This window comes from Lolium perenne, chromosome 2, assembly GCF_019359855.2.
Source record: "Lolium perenne isolate Kyuss_39 chromosome 2, Kyuss_2.0, whole genome shotgun sequence".
Taxonomy (NCBI): Eukaryota; Viridiplantae; Streptophyta; class Magnoliopsida; order Poales; family Poaceae; genus Lolium; species Lolium perenne.
The window spans coordinates 92,103,163-92,121,667 of record NC_067245.2 but is presented as its reverse complement, the minus strand read 5'-3'; the positions used below and the strand labels follow the sequence as shown (position 1 = coordinate 92,121,667).

General features: G+C 44.3%; 1 protein-coding gene across 1 annotated transcript in view; it reads right to left on the bottom strand.

Moving 5' to 3' along the window:
* LOC127328721 (uncharacterized) overlaps positions 1 to 4,257 on the bottom strand; it is an 89,919-nt gene extending 85,662 nt beyond the window's left edge. Inside the window, exons 1-3 of the mRNA XM_051355298.2 lie at positions 3,084 to 4,257; positions 2,116 to 2,309; positions 122 to 1,992 (exon numbers count right to left, since the gene is read on the bottom strand). Coding sequence (XP_051211258.2) covers positions 122 to 1,992; positions 2,116 to 2,309; positions 3,084 to 4,257 — 3,239 coding nt within the window. The remainder of the gene's footprint in view (positions 1 to 121; positions 1,993 to 2,115; positions 2,310 to 3,083) is intronic.
* Positions 4,258 to 18,505: the final 14,248 nt, after the last annotated feature.

Here is an 18,505-nt window from a genome sequence, read left to right as displayed (position 1 = left end):
GAGGCATTTACGGAGTTGGGAGACATGGAAGACATCATGAAACTCTGACAGTTCTACTGGTAGCTCCAGTTGATACGAGACTTCTCCACGGTGACCAAGGACCTTGAAGGGGCCAATATACCTTGGTGCTAACTTTCCCTTAACATGGAAACGTTGCATTCCCTTGAGAGGGGTGACGCGAAGGTAGGCAAAGTCTCCGCTGCTGAAAGTTACTTCTCGGCGTTTGGGGTCAGCGTAGCTCTTCTGACGGGATTGGGCAGCCTTCAAGCGGTCTCGGATAAGTTGAACTTGTTCTTCAGCTTCTCGAAGTACATCAGGTCCGAACACTTGACGCTCTCCAGTCTCGGACCAATTTAGAGGGGTGCGACATTTGCGCCCATAGAGTGCTTCAAACGGTGCCATCTGGAGGCTGGCCTGGTAGCTGTTATTGTAAGAGTATTCCGCAAAGGGGAGACAGTCTTCCCACTTGGCCCCATAAGCTAGAACACAAGCACGGAGCATGTCCTCCAAAATATGGTTCACTCGCTCAGTCTGTCCTCCGGTTTGTGGGCGGTAAGCGGTGTTGAAAGAGAGTTTGGTCCCCAAGGCTTCATGTAATTGGTTCCAGAACCTAGAGGTGAATTGTGTGCCGCGATCAGATACAATTCTCTTGGGAACTCCATGAAGACTGACGATCCGTGAGATATAAAGATCTGCCAAGCGACGTCCATTGAATGTGGTCTTGACGGGAAGAAAATGGGCGACCTTGGTCAGTCGATCTACAATGACCCAAATGGAATCATGCCCGCGGCTGGATCGTGGGAGTCCAGTGATGAAGTCCATTCCCACTTCTTCCCACTTCCATACAGGGACCTTTAATGGCTGAAGCAAACCTGCTGGGCGTTGATGTTCCTCCTTAACTCGCTGACATACGTCACACCTAGCGATGAAGAAGGCAATGTCACGCTTCATTCCATGCCACCAGAAAGTCTCCTTGAGATCCTGGTACATCTTTGATCCGCCAGGGTGAATGGAGTAAGGAGTGTTATGAGCTTCCTCCATAATCAGGTGCTTCAGGTCAGGAATAGTTGGTACACAAAGATGCCCATTGTACCACAATATTCCTTCCCCATCAACGGAAAATCCAGCCACTTCCTCTTTGTCCATACGTCGTTTGATACCTTCAATACTCTCATGACCTTTCTGAGCTTCCTTGATTTGATCCCGAAGGGTGGGCTTAACTTCCAGTGTGGCAAGAAAACCATGGCTAACCAGCTCCAGTCCGAATTCTTCAAACTCTTGATACAGCAAGGGTTGCTCAATCTTGAGACGGGCATTCAGCGAGCATGGTTCGCGACTAAGGGCGTCGGCGACCAGATTCGCCTTTCCTGGATGATAATGGATACTCAAATCGTAGTCCTTGATCAGCTCTATCCACCTCCTCTGTCGCATGTTCAACTCTCTCTGGGTGAAAATGTACTTGAGACTCTTGTGATCGGTGTAAATGTCACACCGGTTTCCGATGAGATAGTGGCGCCAAGTCTTGAGTGCATGAACTACGGCAGCTACTTCTAGGTCATGCGTGGGATAATTTTCCTCGTGTGGCTTCAGCTGCCAGGAGAGGTAGGCAATAACCTTCCCTTCTTGCATCAGAACACTACCAAGTCCAAGCTTGGAAGCGTCGCAGTAAATTACAAAGTCCTTGGTGACATCTGGCATGGTGAGGATAGGGGCGGACACAAGACGCTTCTTGAGCTCTTGGAAACTTTCTTCACATTTTTCGGTCCACTCAAATTTCCTGCCTTTCTTGAGAAGTTGGGTCATGGGTTTGGCGATACTTGAGAATCCTTCTACAAACTTGCGGTAATATCCCGCCAATCCGAGGAAGGATCTCACTTCGGTTGGGTTAGTTGGCGGCTTCCGATCCATGATAGACTTGATGAGAGAGGGGTCGACAGAGACTCCTCCAGCGGACAGAACATGGCCAAGAAATCCAACTTCCTTGAGCCAAAACTGACATTTGCTAAACTTAGCATAGAGTTGATGTTGTCTCAAGGTGCCCAAAACGAGTCGTAGATGCTCTTCATGTTCTTCTTCACTCTTGGAATAGACTAGGATGTCATCGATAAACACTACGAAAAACTTGTCGAGGTAATCCATGAAGACCTTATTCATGAGGTTCATGAAGTAGGCGGGAGCATTAGTTAAGCCGAAGGACATCACGGTGTACTCAAACAATCCGTATCGGGTGGTGAAGGCGGTTTTGGGAATATCAGACTCCCGTACTTTGAGCTGATGGTAACCCATACGGAGATCAATCTTGGAGAAAACTCGGGCTCCATTCATTTGATCAAACAAATCTTCAATCTTGGGAAGAGGATATTTATTTTTGATGGTCACATCATTAAGTTTTCGGTAATCCACGCACAGGCGAATAGTACCGTCTCGCTTGTCCACAAAAATCACGGGAGATCCCCAAGGCGAGGCACTAGGTCGGATTAGACCTTTACTTAACATATCGTCCAACTGTTTCTTCAGTTCAATCAGCTCTTGGGGGTTCATGCGATAGGGCCTTTGTGCTATTGGTGCTGTTCCGGGGGTCAGTTCGATGATAAACTCGATATCCCTATCAGGGGGCATACCGGGCAACTCTTCTGGGAAAACATCTGGATACTCACAAACGATCGGGACGAGGTCGATGGGGGTTCCGGAGACACTTTGTTTGCAAAAGGCTTTGGATGTAGGTATGGTGGCGGTGTACTCTACTTGGATCCCTTCACTATTGGTTAAGGTAATAGACTTTTGGGCACAATCAATGTGGCCTTGGTATTTAGTCATCCAATCCATCCCCAGAATTACCTCTAACCCTTGGGCTCCTAGGACAATGAGTTCCGCTTGAAAAGGTACGCCTAGGATTTCTACGGGAACTTGTTTGCAGGATAAGCGGGCTTTAGCGGTGGATCCAGGTATTTGAACAAGCATGAGTCTTCTCATGAGGGTGGGTGTCATTTTACTCTTTTTAACAAAGGGTTCGGTAACAAAGGAATGTGATGCACCAGAATCGAAAAGAACTCTTGCGGGGGTGGAGTGGACTAGGAACGTACCCATCACAATGTCAGGAGATTCTTCAGCCTCTTCAGCATTGACATGGTTCAGGTGTCCTCTAGCAGTATTGGCTTGCTTCTTAGGCGGGGGCTTCCTTCCAGTTGCAGCACGGGCTTGGCCTTGATTCGGTCTTGGTGCATTGGGGCGTTGAGCAGGGTTCATCTTGGCGGGGCATTCACGAGAGAAGTGTCCAGGCTGTCCACAAGCGAAACATCCGTCTCCCTGGGTGCGAGTATTGGGGTTGTTGCGGGGGTTGTTGTTGAAGTTTCCTCCTCCGGTACGGGGCTGCATAGTCTGGCGGTTGGTGTTATTGTTGGAGGGGCGATAAGCAGGGGCTGGCGCTCGCTGAGGTTGGGGCGCCGGCCTAGGTGGAGGCTGGCTGCGGAACCTAGCATTGCTGGGTCCACTCTGCTGCTGCTGCTGCATCTTGCGCTTGCGGGTTTCATGAGCTGCCTTGAGCTTGGATTCCACCATGATGGCGGCATCCACCAGAGCTTCAAGATCAGGGTAAGGGACGGCCACGAGAATACTCTGGATCTCTTCATGAAGACCATTAAGGAAACGGTCCCTCTTCTTCTCATCTGTGTCAGTGTCCTGAGGTGCATACCTAGCCAGGGTGTTGAACTTGTCCAGGTAGTCGACCACACTACCATTGTTCTGCTTGAGGTTGAAGAACTCATCTCTCTTGATCTTGATCAAACCAGACGGGATGTGGGCTTGGCGGAACTTAGTGACAAATTCCTCCCAAGTGATCACATGGCCAGCAGCTTGCATCGCCTTAACATTCTCCCACCAAGCTCTTGCGGGTCCGGCGAGAAAGTGAGTTGCAAGAACCACCTTCTCATTCTCGCCCACAGCCACGACTTCCAGATTGTTCTCGATAGTACGGAGCCAATCGTCCGCATCAAGAGGGGCGGTGCACTTGGTGAACACCGGCGGGTTGGTATTCTGGAAATCCCTTAGTTTGGATCTTGGGGCTTCTTCACCATCACCTCCATTGTTGTGGTTTCCTGCGGCAAGCTGCACAATGTTCTGCAGGGCTGCAATGTTTGCTTGGGTTTCTGCGCGAGCGGCTTGATGGTCTTCCATAAGAAGACGAAGGATCTGAGCCATATTGGCCTCAGGTGGAGGTGGAGGGTCGTTCTGGTGCGCGCCACGGCGAGTGTCAACCATCTGATGAGATGAAGACATGAGACAAAAGGGAACAACTTTGATAGGCGAGTTCTTTCTAAGGGGAAGGGATGACATGATGCATAAAAAACTTGTTGAAAAACTCGGAAAGTCAAGATAACATAAAAGCAAATGCAACCATCATCAACACATATATATCACCAAAAGATCATAGTTCACCAAATCAAGGTCACCATAGGACCAACATCGTTCTACGCGATTACATCAGGGACATCATAACATAACATAACTAGCAATGGTGCGGGTGCTCAAACTAGTCGTCGTCAAGGATGATGGTGTCATCCTTGGTCGGCGGCTCCTCGAACGGTGGCTCCTCAGGGTCCTCCTCCTCCTCGGAGGACTCGCGAGGGGTAGGGGGTGCTGGCTCTTCCGGCTCGTCATTGATGAAGTCCATATCATCCTCCTCTTCCTCCTCGGACGGGTTGTTCCAATCGTACCCTTCCTCGTCCATGTAGTCATCATCATCACTAAGGAGGGCAGCATTCTCCTTGCGGAGATCCTCGCCATCATCCTCCAGCTCCTCTATCTTGGTCTCAGCCTCGCGGAGTGCCGTCTTAAGGTGCGTCACCTTAACCTTAAGCATGTACTTGGCCTCTCTTGCCCAGAGCTTGAGCCTCCGCTGGCGGCGAGCCCTCCGCTTCATCTCCTCAAGGTCTCTCTTGACCTCGTCCAACTCATTCGTCAGCATCTCTTTCTCCATCCTGCAGATGTCGAGGCTGTTCTGAGTCTTGCCGAGGACGAGCTCCATCTGGGCAGCGTGGCGACCGAGGGGGCAACAATAAGGCACCACGGTGGGAAGGCCCTCCTCGTCACGCCGCCCAAAGTGAGCGTAAGGGAGATTCTTCTCCTCGAGCTCTGCACGGTGGTGGAACGTGAGGCGAGCAAGGGCTGCCTGGAGCGCACGAACCAAACCATCCTCCCAAGTGCGCTCAAACAGCTGGATCTCAATCTCCGGAAGCTGCTTGACGTGGGAGCCCCGGATGGTGCAGACTATCATCCAGGATAAGTCCTCGTTCTCGATATCGTTCATCTGTCCGCCCTTCACCTCGGGGCGGAGGCGACCGACGGCGTTACAAACGTCGATCAGGGCGGTCTCAAAGAGGAACAAAGGCTGCGACTCTCCCACCTGACGGCTCCGGGTGTACATAACTTCCTCCATCTACACAAAATTTTAAGGTTAATATTAGTAACATGACAAGTGTGTAAAATTTTAAGGTACATAAGGTAAAACTGTTGAAGATTAATGCAAGTAGTTTATTTTTAAGGAGGAAAAATTTAGAGGAGAGACAAGGCATTCTTTCAGCTTAGAGTCATCTCTTTTTTGATACTAAAAATAGTTTTGCCCTAATATTAACGTCCATGCTAACTAAGGGTTTCCCTAGAGTCAGGATGGCTCTGATACCAGCTCTGTGGCACCCCGGACCAACTGTCTGAAATACCCGTTATGCATTCACTCATGATCCCATGATCAGTGTAACATGAGCACATAACCGAACTGATAAACAGAGTTACAACATCCATTACATAGTACCGAAATAAATAGTCTTACAAACGGTCTCATGACCAAGTCTTACATAAATGGCCTCTTTGGGCTGAAATCAAACATCAAAGTGCAGCGGATACATTCAACTTCGTCGGGCCCAAGTCATGCCTTAAACCCTACAGGCAGCTGACCGGGGAAACGTCCTAAGTCGCATAGTCGTCCTGATAACCTCCATCATCTTCAAAATCCTCCTCATAGTCTGGCCAAGTAGATAGCCAGGGACAAAGCCGTGAGTACATTATGAATTGTACTCGCAAACCATTTAAAATGAAACATAACAAGGAAACAGGGTACCAAGACTAAACTAGGAGGTCAAGAGGGAATATCTATTTTCAGTTAAGAATATGTCATGTAGAAGAGAAGAAGTGTTTTTGGTGGAGATAGCATCTCAACTTCATGATTGAAGGAGATACTCAAAGATTTCTCTAAGACATCCCTACATGATTTAATTTAAGAAGATCCTTCACTACATAAAACACTTAGGAAGGGTAGACCCAAATTTTATTTCCTTTCCGACCATCCCATCGTGGTCACCACCATATTTTCCAGTACTCTAAGTACTCCAACACAAATCCCATTTCTTTCTTTGCACAAAACTCTTTTTCGAAACCAAAAATTCATCAGGCTAAGCAACAGCCATTACAACCGTCCATGACCGCGGACGCGGCTATTCGAATAGATTTAACTCTTCAGAGTTTGCGCACTTTCCCCACAAGAACCGATAAATCCGCCGGGATCATCCCCGGATCGTCATACGAAAGTATGCGAGACTCGGATAATCGGTCATAGTCTTTCGCCTGTCTCCCTTAACATGAGCCCCTCCCTGCGGGCTTAACCCTTCTCGGCACCCCGGCAGCATACCTCCTTTTTGAGCGTATCTCCGGCGCCACGACAGAAGACCCTCAGTAATCGTCCGGCTGCAAGTTAATGCAGTGTATTGCCTCCTTCAGAGCGCAACCCGGTGTCAGAGGTCATCGTGACCCTCCTAGAGAGTGGTGAAGGTATCTCATGTCAAATTCAACAAACTACAGACTAAGACCGTGCCCACTTTGGATATTGTGGTTGCGCTAGTTAATTGTCATGGGTGAATACTTAGGCGCCAAAGTTTTCATAAAACCCAACCTTTTTCACATCCTCATCATTTTTACCCAATTCCTTTCCTTTCATAAATCCTCACTTGGGGAAAACATCATGCCCAAGGTTTTATCAAAAAAATTTACAACAAGGTAAAACCTTGAGGGTTTTCCCAACCTAAAGTTTATGTGTGAACTAAGAAGTATAATAGCCCAAAAGTTGCCATTATACCATGAAGGGTGACAAAGACATCCATACTCACATTGAGCATAAATGGAGATAATCAAAAGTGGAGCAATTTTAATGAGGTTAACCCATATCTTTACTAGAATTAGAGGTGTCAAAAGGCGATGAACGTGATTCGCATACTTAGAGTAGGTATGCAAAGTAACAAGGAGAACCTTACATACTTGGTGGTAAGTATGTAAAGAAACAAAGTAATCGAAAACCCAAGGAACACAAGGAGTCAAGAGACCAAAGGATGGCAAGATCTCAATCAAGAACATAGAGAACAAGGGATCAAAGTAAATGGCTTGCCTTGGCTGGCTAGTCCCTGGTCTTCTTCAACACCTTCTCCAAAATCCTCTCCTTCGGCTTCTCCCACGTTCGTATCTAGCGTCGCGAAAATAAAAGGGGAACATACAATCAACACATAACTCAAGAATCAAGTTTTTAAAAGAATATGACAAAGCATGCAGGGGTATATGTTGTATTAAAGTGAAAACATGATTTGGCCAAATTTATGAGAAAAAGGGGTTGGGGTGGAAATCAATTAAAAAGAGCAAGTGCTTAAATGGACAACATTTTATGTGACATACCACTTTTATAAACGATCCAGAATTAGTCTTAACAGGGACCAATATTATTTTTCTCAGATGGACGACATTAAAACAAGATTAACACAATTGGAATCAGTCAAAAATATTAATTCTATGATTTTAGGATTTTTGTGAAGTGTACAGAATATATAGAGCAAGTTTATTACACTACAATTCGTAAAAATCCTAAAAATACGAGGTCAGTGGCATGTGAAAGATATTGAAATTCTGGTTCTAACTCAGTTGGTTTCATTTGATTTCGAATTATAGATCTCAAGTTATAAGCAATTTGGTTCACAGGTTTTAAATTAAAAAAAAATAGAAAACGTTTAAACAAGTTTTAAACGAAGACTGGGCGGGAAAAGGAGCTGGGCCGTGCTGTGAGAGAAATGGGCTGGCCCAGGGGAGTTTCCACGCGGGCAGGGGAAGGAAAAAGGAAAAACAAAAAGAAAAAGAAGGGGGCCCGGGTGGACCAGGCCGTGCATGGCCACGCTGGCCTGCATGGCCCATGCAGCCGAGCGATCAAGATCCGATGGCCCAGGGCCATCTTCTCCGTTTCGCCACGCAGGGCACGAGCGGGCGGCCGTGTTCAGCAGAGAAAAAGCAGGCGGCGGCCGGGGAACTCACCGGCGATCGGCGGGTTGTCGACGGCGGCAGCAGGGTGGTGTGGGAGCGTCGCGGGCTTGTCCTGGGGCGGCTCGACGGCTTCTCCTCCTTCCTCCCGGCCTCCGGCGGTTCCTCCTTGTACGCGGCGTCCGGCAGCAGGTCTTGACGCGGCGGTGCTCTCCAGACGTCCTGGCACGGCGAGGGGAGGGTTAGGTGGTTGGGGAGAGGAACAGGGCGGAGCTAGGTGGGAGAGAAAGGGGAGGCAGTAGGCCGGTGTCTTGCAGCACCTCCTCCTTCTCCGGCGACGTTCGTGGCAGGGGGTGGTGGAGCTTCGGGGAGCAGCAGCCCAGAGCAGCGCCCTGGGCGCTCTCCGAGAGCGTCTGTGGAGGTGGAGGGCGAGTGGGGAGTGGTGTGAGGGAGAGAGTGGTGCGGGAGGGGGGTTTTTATAGGCAGGAGGAGGGCGTCCGGCGGGGCTAGGCGGTGGCGTCGGCCAACCACGGCGCGAGGGCTGGCGTCATCGCGTGGGGTCGTGATGACGTCGGGCTGCTGGCGTCAGCGGGGAGGGGAATCGAGGGGGCGTGCGTGGTTACGAGGCAGAGGGAAGGAAACGAGGCGACGGGCGCGCCGTGCGTCTGTGCGCGCGCGGGAAGGGTTTCCAGGGCGTGCACGTCTCTGGATCGATGGCCTCCTGGTGTGTGGGCTGGTGCACGTTTTTGGGCTCGTGGAGAGAGGCAGGGGAAAACCAGGGAGGTCCAAGGAAGGTGGGTTGCGGGCCAGTTTGAGGTGGGCTTGAGTGGTGGTGCATGACACCATGCCCCGGCCATGTACCCAAGAGAAAAGAGAGAGGGGTAGGAGAGGGGGTAGTGTCCCTCTAGGGTTTGCAAAGAGAGTAGAAAAGATGGGTACAAAATGAGAGGGGTTATGTGGCCACGGCCATAAGAGAGAAACAAAGGTGCAAAGAAAAGAGAGGGGTATGGTGAGTGAAGAGGAAAAAGTGGCATGCTTAGCATGTGCACTTGTGTGCTCCAACATGAGGTGAAGAAGGAAAAACTTATGAGTTGTCTCCCTAGTGGTGCTAAGAAAAAAAATTCCCTCATTTAATTTTTGTACAAAAACTTGATACTAAGGGTTTTAGTGTGAGTAGTGATTCATGTACACATACTTCCAACAAATTTTAAGCAAAACTATATGCTATGCAACACTAGGTAGCAATGTATGAAAAGTTTTTGTTGGCCCATATTTTTAAAACTAGAAAATATGCAGGGTTTGAAAAGTGGGTTGTGACAAAGCTACTGAAAATTATTATGAGAGAGGAAAATATGGTTGTAGAAATTTGCATTGTACTAGAACACCTCTCTATATGCTGAAAATTTTGAAGTTGCTCTTGTTTTATCTTGCTATGCTTGTCACTTTGTTCTTCATGAATTTATTTGTGTACAAGATTCCTATGCATAGGAAGCGGGTTAGACTTAAATTTGTTTCATACTTGCTTTTTGATGCTCTCTTTTGCTTCAACTCTCATCCTCATGTGAGCATCATTAAAATTGTTGAGGCCATCTTAATGGCTATAAAGAAAGCACTTCTTGGGAGATAACCCATGTATTTATTTTGCTACTGTTTTGTTGTGTCTTGGAAGTTGTTACTACTGTATCAACCTCTCCTTATCTTTATTTTATTGCATTGTTGTGCCAAGTAAAGTCTCTAATAGGAAGTTGATACTAGATTTGGATTTCTGCGCAGAAACAGATTTCTATCTGTCACGAATTTGGGTAGGGCTCTCTGTAGGTAACTCAGAAAAATCTGCCAATTTACGTGCGTGTTCCTCAGATATGTACGCAACTTTCATTAGTTTTGAGTTTTCTGATTTGAGCAACGGAAGTACCTCTTAAAAATTCGTCTTTACTGTCTGTTCTGTTTTGACAGATTCTGTCTCTGTTTTTTGCATTGTCTCTCGTGGACTTTAAGTAAGGCTTTCTAGACGTGGAGAGCTGTAGCTAATGTTTTATTGAGTTCTTGCAATGTGTCACTACAGGACTAAAGTGGATTAAAGTTTTTTTTGAGTACTAACCCCTCTAATGAAGTTTATGAGAAGTTTGGTGTGAAGGAAGTTTTCAAGGGTCAAGAGAGGAGGATGATATATGATCAAGAAGAGTGAAAAGTCTAAGCTTGGGGATGCCCCCGTGGTTCATCCCTGCATATTTCAAGAAGACTCAAGCGTCTAAGCTTGGGGATGCCCAAGGCATCCCCTTCTTCATCAACAACTTATCAGGTCACCTCTAGTGAAACTATATTTTTATTCTTCCACATCTTATGTGCTTTACTTGGAGCGTCTGTGTGTTTTTATTTTTGTTTATGTTTGAATAAGATCGGATCCTAGCAATCCTTGTGTGGGAGAGAGACACGCTCCGCTTTTTCATTTGAGCACTTGTGTTCTTCGTTTTTCATATTCCTGGTGGAAGCTGAAAACCGCTGCACTTATTGGTATTTGGTTGGAAACAGAAAATGCTTCATATTACCTTGAATAATTTGATACTTGGCAATTGTATTGAGCTCTCAAGTAGATCATGTTTAAGCTCTTGCATCATGTAGTTTAAACCTATTAGTGGAGAACTACCGTAGAGCTTGTTGAAATTTGGTTTGCATGATTGGTCTCTCTAAGGTCTAGATATTTTCTGGTAAAAGTGTTTGAGCAACAAGGAAGACAATGTAGAGTCTTATAATGCTTGCAATATGTTCTTATGTAAGTTTTGTTGTACCGGTTCATACTTGTGTTTGCTTCAAACAACCTTGCTAGCCAAAGCCTTGTACTGAGAGGGAATGCTTCTCGTGCATCCAAAACCTTGAGCCAAAACCTATGCCATTTGTGTCCACCATATCTACCTACTATGTGGTATTTCCTGCCATTCCAAGTAAATACTTCATGTGCTACCTTTAAACAATTCAAAAGCTATTATCTCTTATTTGTGTCAATGTTTTATAGCTCATGAGGAAGTATGTGGTGTTTATCTTTCGATCTTGTCATTTACTCTTGACAGACTTTCACCAATGGACTAGTGGCTCATCCGCTTATTGATACGTCCAAAACGTATCTACTTTCCCGAACACTTTTGCTATTGTTTTGCCTCTAATTTGTGTATTTTGGATACAACTAACACGGACTAACGCTGTTTTCAGCAGAACTGCTCTGGTGTCTCGTTTTTGTGCAGAAATCCAACTTTCGGGAAAAACCTCGGAATTTATGCAGAAGGCCCTATTTTCCCAGGAAACTAACGGAGCCAGAAGGGCAATTGAAGTGGAGGCCCGAGGGCCCCACACCATAGGGCGGCGCGGCCCAGGGGGGGCCCGCGCGGCCCTGTGGTGTGGCCCCCTCGGCCGGCCTCCGACGCCCTCCTTCGGACTACTTATTCGCCTCGACCTAAAAACGCCAGGAGAGAAGTCGAAGTCGCCGAAACCCTCCAGAACGCCGCCACATCGCGAAACTCCGTCGCGGGAGCCAGAAGTCTCCGTTCTGGCACTCCGCCGGGACGGGGAATTGGAGGAGATCATCACCGCCATCACCGCCAACGCCTCTACATCAACCAGCCATGTTTCCCCCATCCATGTGTGAGTAATTCCCCCGCTGTAGGCCGAAGGGGATGGTAGGGATTGGATGAGATTGGTCATGTAATAGCATAAGATTGTTAGGGCATAGTGCCTAGTGTCCGTTATTGGTACTTTGATGATATTGTTGCAACTTGTTATGCTTAATGCTTGTCACTAGGGCCCGAGTGCCATGATCTCAGATCTGAACATGTTATTGTTTCATCAAGATATTCATTGTTTATGGTCTTACCTATAAGTTGTATACACATGTCGCTGTCCGGAACCAATGGCCCCAAAGTGACAGAAATCGGGACAACTGGAGGGAATGGTAGTGATGTGAGGATCACATGTGTTCACGGAGTGTTAATGCTTTGCTCCGGTACTCTATTAAAAGGAGTACCTTAATATCCAGTAGTTTCCCTTGAGGCCCGGCTGCCACCGGCTGGTAGGACAAAAGATGTTGTGCAAGTTTCTCATTGCGAGCACGCACGACTATATATGGAACACATGCCTATTGATTGCTTTGTACTTGGACACCGTTTTATTATTATCTGCAAATGCCCTGCTATGATTGTTACATGAGTTTCTCTCATCCATGCAACACCCGTCATCCGTCCCCGTGCCTACAGTATTTTAATCCTGCTGTTTACTAAAATCACTACTGCTGTCTTTGTTACTCTGCTGCTGTTATTTCACTCTTACTGCTATAAAACTCATTACTCGATAAACTCTTGCGAGCAAGTCTGTTTCCAGGTGCAACTGAATTGACAACTCCGTTGTTAAGGCTTCCAAGTGTTCTTTGTCTCCCCTTGTGTCGAATCAATAAATTGGGTTTTACTTCCCTCGAAGACTGTTGCGATCCCCTATACTTGTGGGTCATCAAGACTATTTTCTGGCGCCGTTGCCGGGGAGCATAGCTTTATTTGGAAGTTCACTTGGATTAATATTGTTCGCTGCAAATTCTCCATCATGGGTAAACCTCGCGATACTAAGATCGCCATATTACCATCCACTACAAGAAAAGGTACAATTCTGAATACCTCCGATGCACTTGATTCACCATCTGTGATTGATAAACTTGTTTCACCGCCACATGCTTCGCATGTGGGTACATCTGCTGAATCTGAACACTCTCATAATATTGATAATGTTTCTGCTGTGCTTGATGATAGTGGTTCATTGGGATCTTTTCTAGATGCTACAATTGCTAGGTCTAGACAAATTGAAAATACTGAAACTCCTAATGCTACTACACCTGTTAGTTCACCTGAACTTGATTATTTTAGTGATGATCCTGAGGAAGATTATGTGGAGCTTGATGATGATTTTATTGAAAAATGCAATGCTACTACTGATGCAAGAAAAATTAAAAAGTTGCTTGCAGAACATACTGTTAGATATAAACTGTCTCCTGATCCTAAATTTGCCACATCTCCTATAAACATTAGGGATAAAGATTATGATTTTTCTCTTGATCTATCTCATATAGCTATTGTTGAGAAAACACCTTTCTGTGGTACTGAAAAAGAAAGTGCTGTTGAACACATGACTGAGTTATCTACTTTGAGTAGCTTGTTTTCTGATGATGTTAAGAAGCGTACTTACTTTGTTGCTAAAATATTTCCATTCTCATTGAAGGATGACGCTAAAACTTGGTATAATAATTTGCCACCTAGTTCTATTAAAAGTCCAAAAGAATTGCTTGCTGTTTTCTTTCGGAAATATTTTCCTGCTAGTGCTCAACATGCTGCTTTGCAGAGAGTTTATAGTTTTGATCAGGGAGATGAAGAGAAATTGCCTGAGGCTTGGGCGAGATTTTGCTCTCTTATTAGAGCTTTGCCTGACCATGATTTGGAAAAGCATGAATTACTTGATATATTTTATAGTGGACTAACCATTGATTCTAGGGCATACCTGGATAGTTGTGCTGGTTGTGTTTTCAGGAAAAGAACTCCAGACGACGCTGAAGAATTATTGGCTAAAATAGGCCGGAATTATGATGATTGGAATACGCCTGAACCAACTCCAACGCCAATAGTGAAGAAGAGGGGTTTAATTAAATTGAATGATGAAGATATGAGGGAAGCCAAGAAGTCTCTCAAGGAGAAAGGTATTAAATCTGAAGATGTGAAGAATCTACCTCCTATTGAAGATATATGTGAGATAATTCCCCCTTCATCCATGATTGAGGTAAACTCCCTTCAACGCTTTACTAGGGAAGATATTCCGTATTCGAAACCTCCTGCACAATGCTTAGATGAGTTTGATAATTATATTGTTAAGCAAGAAAATTTTAATATGAGAGTAGAGAATCATTTAATGGAAAATTCTCAAGCTATTAGTGAATTGCATGATATTGTGGAGAGAACCTCCAATGATGTTAAGATGCTTGTTAAACATTTTCAAATGATTCAAACTCAAATTGATCAACTCACTAAAGTGCAAAATGACTTGTTAGGGAATAATTCTAAAGAGAAACATGCTTATGAAGTAACAACTAGAGGTGGTGTCTCTACCCAGGATCCTCTATATCCTGAAGGGCATCCCAAAAGAATTGAACAAGATTCTCAACGCATTGAACCTAGTACTCATTCTAGGAAGAAAAAGAAGAAGAAGCATAAAAATGTTGTAGAATCCTCTGAACCTGTTAATGATCCTAATAGTATTTCTATTTCTGATGCTGAAACTGAAAGTGGTAATGAACATGATAATGATAAAGATAATGATAAGAATGATACTCCCGATAAAGAAGAGGTAGAAGAAGAACCTGAAAAGCATGCTAAAAATAAAAAGTATACTAAAGAAGATTTTATTGCTGAGAAACATGGTAATGAAAGAGAACCTTGGGTGCAAAAGCAAATGCCTTTTCCTGCTAAGAAACTAAAATCAAAGGAAGAAGAACACTATAATAAATTTTGCGATTGGATGAAACCTTTATTCTTGCAAATCCCTTTGACTGATGCTATTAAATTGCCTCCTTATTCAAAGTATATGAAAGATATTGTTACTAACAAAAGGAAAATCCCCAATGAGGAAATTTCCACTATGCTTGCTAATTACTCTTTCAATGGCAAAATTCCAAAGAAGTTGGGCGACCCGGTATACCTACTATTCCTTGTTCTATTAAGAATAATTATGTTAAAACTGCTCTATGTGACTTGGGAGCCGGTGTTAGTGTTATGCCTTTTTCTCTTTATAAGAGACTTTACCTAGATAAGTTGATACCTACTGATATATCTTTGCAAATGGCTGATAAATCTACTGCTATTCCTGTTGGTATATGTGAGAATGTTCCTGTTCAAGTTACTACTAACTGCTTGATATTAACTGATTTTGTTGTGTTGGAAATGCCTGAAGATGATAATATGTCTATTATTCTTGGGAGACCTTTTCTTAACACCGCAGGGGCTGTTATTGATTGCAATAAAGGAAAGGTTACTTTCAATGTTGATGATAGGGAGCATACCGTTTATTTTCCCAAGAGGATTGAAAAAGCGTGCGGAGTTAATACTATCTCTCATGTGAGAACTATCAAAGTGGGAACCATCGATTGTCCTATATATGAGCCTAAAGAAGAATATCAAACTCTTGTGATTGGATCCATATCAATACAATTCAAGGTAACATGATTGATTTGAGGTTTATTTCTTCTTATGCTATGAAAAAGTTATTTGGTGACAAGACTTGATCAACCTTGTTAACAAATACCTTTTATATGCATAGAGGAGGTAAACAACATATCTTTCTTCCTCCACTTGCTCTAGTTGCTGTAGCGCTTTCAATTTGCAAAGTTCTTTAGTTATTTGAAGATTTCAAAAAATTTCCTGGCCAGTAATAATAAACTAAATACCCAGAAATGTGCGTTTTTCAAAGTTTTCAAAAATTCACAAAAATTATACCGTTGGTCCTATTTTTCGATGAGGCACCTGGGAGTACCAGAGGATGACCTGTGGGGCACCAGAGGGCGCCACACCACTGGCCGGCGCGGCCAAGGAGGTGGCCGCGCCACCATGTGGTGTGGGTCCCCCTCTGCCCCACTTTGCCATCTCTTCCTCCCAGACTCTTCTCTCTCCCGAAAAAACTCGTACCAAGTTCATCTCTCTCGCGTTTTTGCTCCAGAACTCCAGATTTTTCGATCTCTTTGTTCAGCCCAGATTTCTGTCTGAAATTTGGCACATTTGCTCTTCGGTATGTGACTCCTCCACCCATCCAAGTAGAATTTCATTTGGTTGAGTATATCTTGAATATTTTGCTGCTGTAGGTAACATGTTTAGTGAGCTTGCATGCTTGTTCTAAGTGGTAGAAATTAGTTTTGATGCATGATTAGTACTCTAGCAAGTTCCTATGGTAGTTTCCCTCAATTATATGTCACCAAATCAAATTTCTATATTGGTTGTTGAAATTTCAGAAAATGGAGTGGAATAGATATCACTTGAACCAGCAAGAATTGGAAGTCCAACAAGTTATGATAGTCAATCGTGAAGAGGGAGTATACCCCTCTTACTACCCGTGCACGGATTTCATGAGAAGCGCAGGGATATTTGAAGATGTTCAAACTCTAATTTCTCGTGCAGGGCTGAGTGACTTTGTTGAAGGAGAGCCAAGACAATATGTAAAATTAACTATGGCTTTTGTGCAGGACTTCAAGTTTAATTGGTCGCGATCTAACCCCACGGTCCAGTATAAAATTTACAATAAAACTGTCAACTTGCCATTTAGTGCTTTTTGTGCAGCAATTAGAGTACCGCAATGGGGATCATGTGAGAAGATAAAGGGATCGCCGCAAGAACTCTCGGATCTTTACAAGATGATTTGCGATGGAAGGAGTTTCTCAGGTGAAAGTGGTAAAATCACTAGTATTCAGCTCCCGGCTATCCGCTACTTTGCCTATTTTATTACCAAGTGCGTTCTCGCTAAAAGGATTGGTGGTAAACTTTCTATCCCGGATTTGGCTTTTCTAGCTGCAGCACTGCAAAATAGTAGGTCTTATAATTTGGGGGCATTAATAGCTTATAGACTTGCTACTAACCGTGAGAAAGGTGGAATTTGTGGAGGTCTCATCGCCTCCCGTTTACTAGCTTTTCATAATGTAGAACCTCATCATTTTGATATTCCGTTCCCCATAGAAAAACTTGACATAGCCTCTATGATTAAACATGAATTTGTTTCAGATTCCTCCAACTTGGGTAACCTGTATTATAAGATGATATTTTATAAGAAAGTTTGGAGAATAACTAAGAAAACTGAGAAATTAGTAAGATTGCCTGCGCCTGTTCTGTCTAACCTTGATTCCAGGGGAGATTGGTCGGTCACGGAAGGTGCACTGGATGCACACATAGAGAGAGGAGGCCATCATGCAAGAGACGACATAGAGGTCGAGGAGCACCTTGACTCATCATCCGATGCAGCAAGTTCCTCGCATCAACATGGTGGATATGCGGAGCCTCCACGCTTTTCTTCTGCGCAGGAGCTTTACTATGACTACTCCATGGACTACCCACCGGCGAGGAACAATGACCCTCGTTGGGGTTGAACTCCACTTAGGACAAAAGCCTAAGCTTGGGGGGAGGTATACCGGCATCACTCATTCTTTGCATATTATGATTGCTGGATACTTGTACATACTTGTTTTGTTCGTTTGAGTGGTTTTCTAATGAGAGGAAGATGATATTTGGGGAAGTGCTGCCTGAAAACAGATTCTGGAACGTTACCGTAAAAATTCTCAAAAATAGCCAGAGAGTCATTTTGAGCTGCAAATTTTTGTGCAGGTTCCCCAGGTTATTATCTAACTTTCATTAGTTGAACACTTTTCGATCTGAGCAATGTAAGATTTTTGTTAAAATCGATTTCTGTACTGCTGTCAGGTTTTGGCAGATTTCTGTCATCCTGCTTTTCTGTGTTTCTTTTAGTTTGTTATTTCTTGTTTTTGTTTTGTTCCTTTCCCAAAACACAAAAAGACCAAAAATATTTCTGTTGTTTCTCTTTACCAATTGTTTGCTTTGGTTTCTTGCATTTGTTTCACTTTATTTGCTATTGCTAGTTTGCTATAAGAAAACCCAAAAAGATTTTACTTTGTTTGTTTGTTTCTTTTTGTTCTTGTTTCTAATTCAAAAACACCAAAAATATTTGCTGTTCTTCTCTGGTTTGTAAAGTTCTTTATGAGTTCAATGGTCTTCGGTGGCTGGAGCGTGGTTTTCATTTCATATTATCCAAGCTGCACAAGTGAAAAGGCAATAATGACGATCTACGACAATCTGATTGTGGTGAGAGGCTGGTATGAACTCTATTTGTTTTCATTTTTGTACATATACTCATCCATGTGAGCATGCTTAGTTGGTTCATGTGAGGTATATGTTATTTTAGAAAGTCTAGTAGTTTATGATCTCTCATGTTTAGCTCCAATCTATTAATATGAGTAGCATGTCATGGATGTTTGCTTGCATTGTTTTATTCATAAGTAAGTATGGCATTGTGGTATCCTCCTCTGAATAATTCATTTATATCGACTTGGCACATGCTCATGCATGCATATGACTGAACAAAAAGTCAATTAAGCCTCGATGATCTATATTGCTTCAGAGTTCTTGTATCACTTTTATGCCTCCGT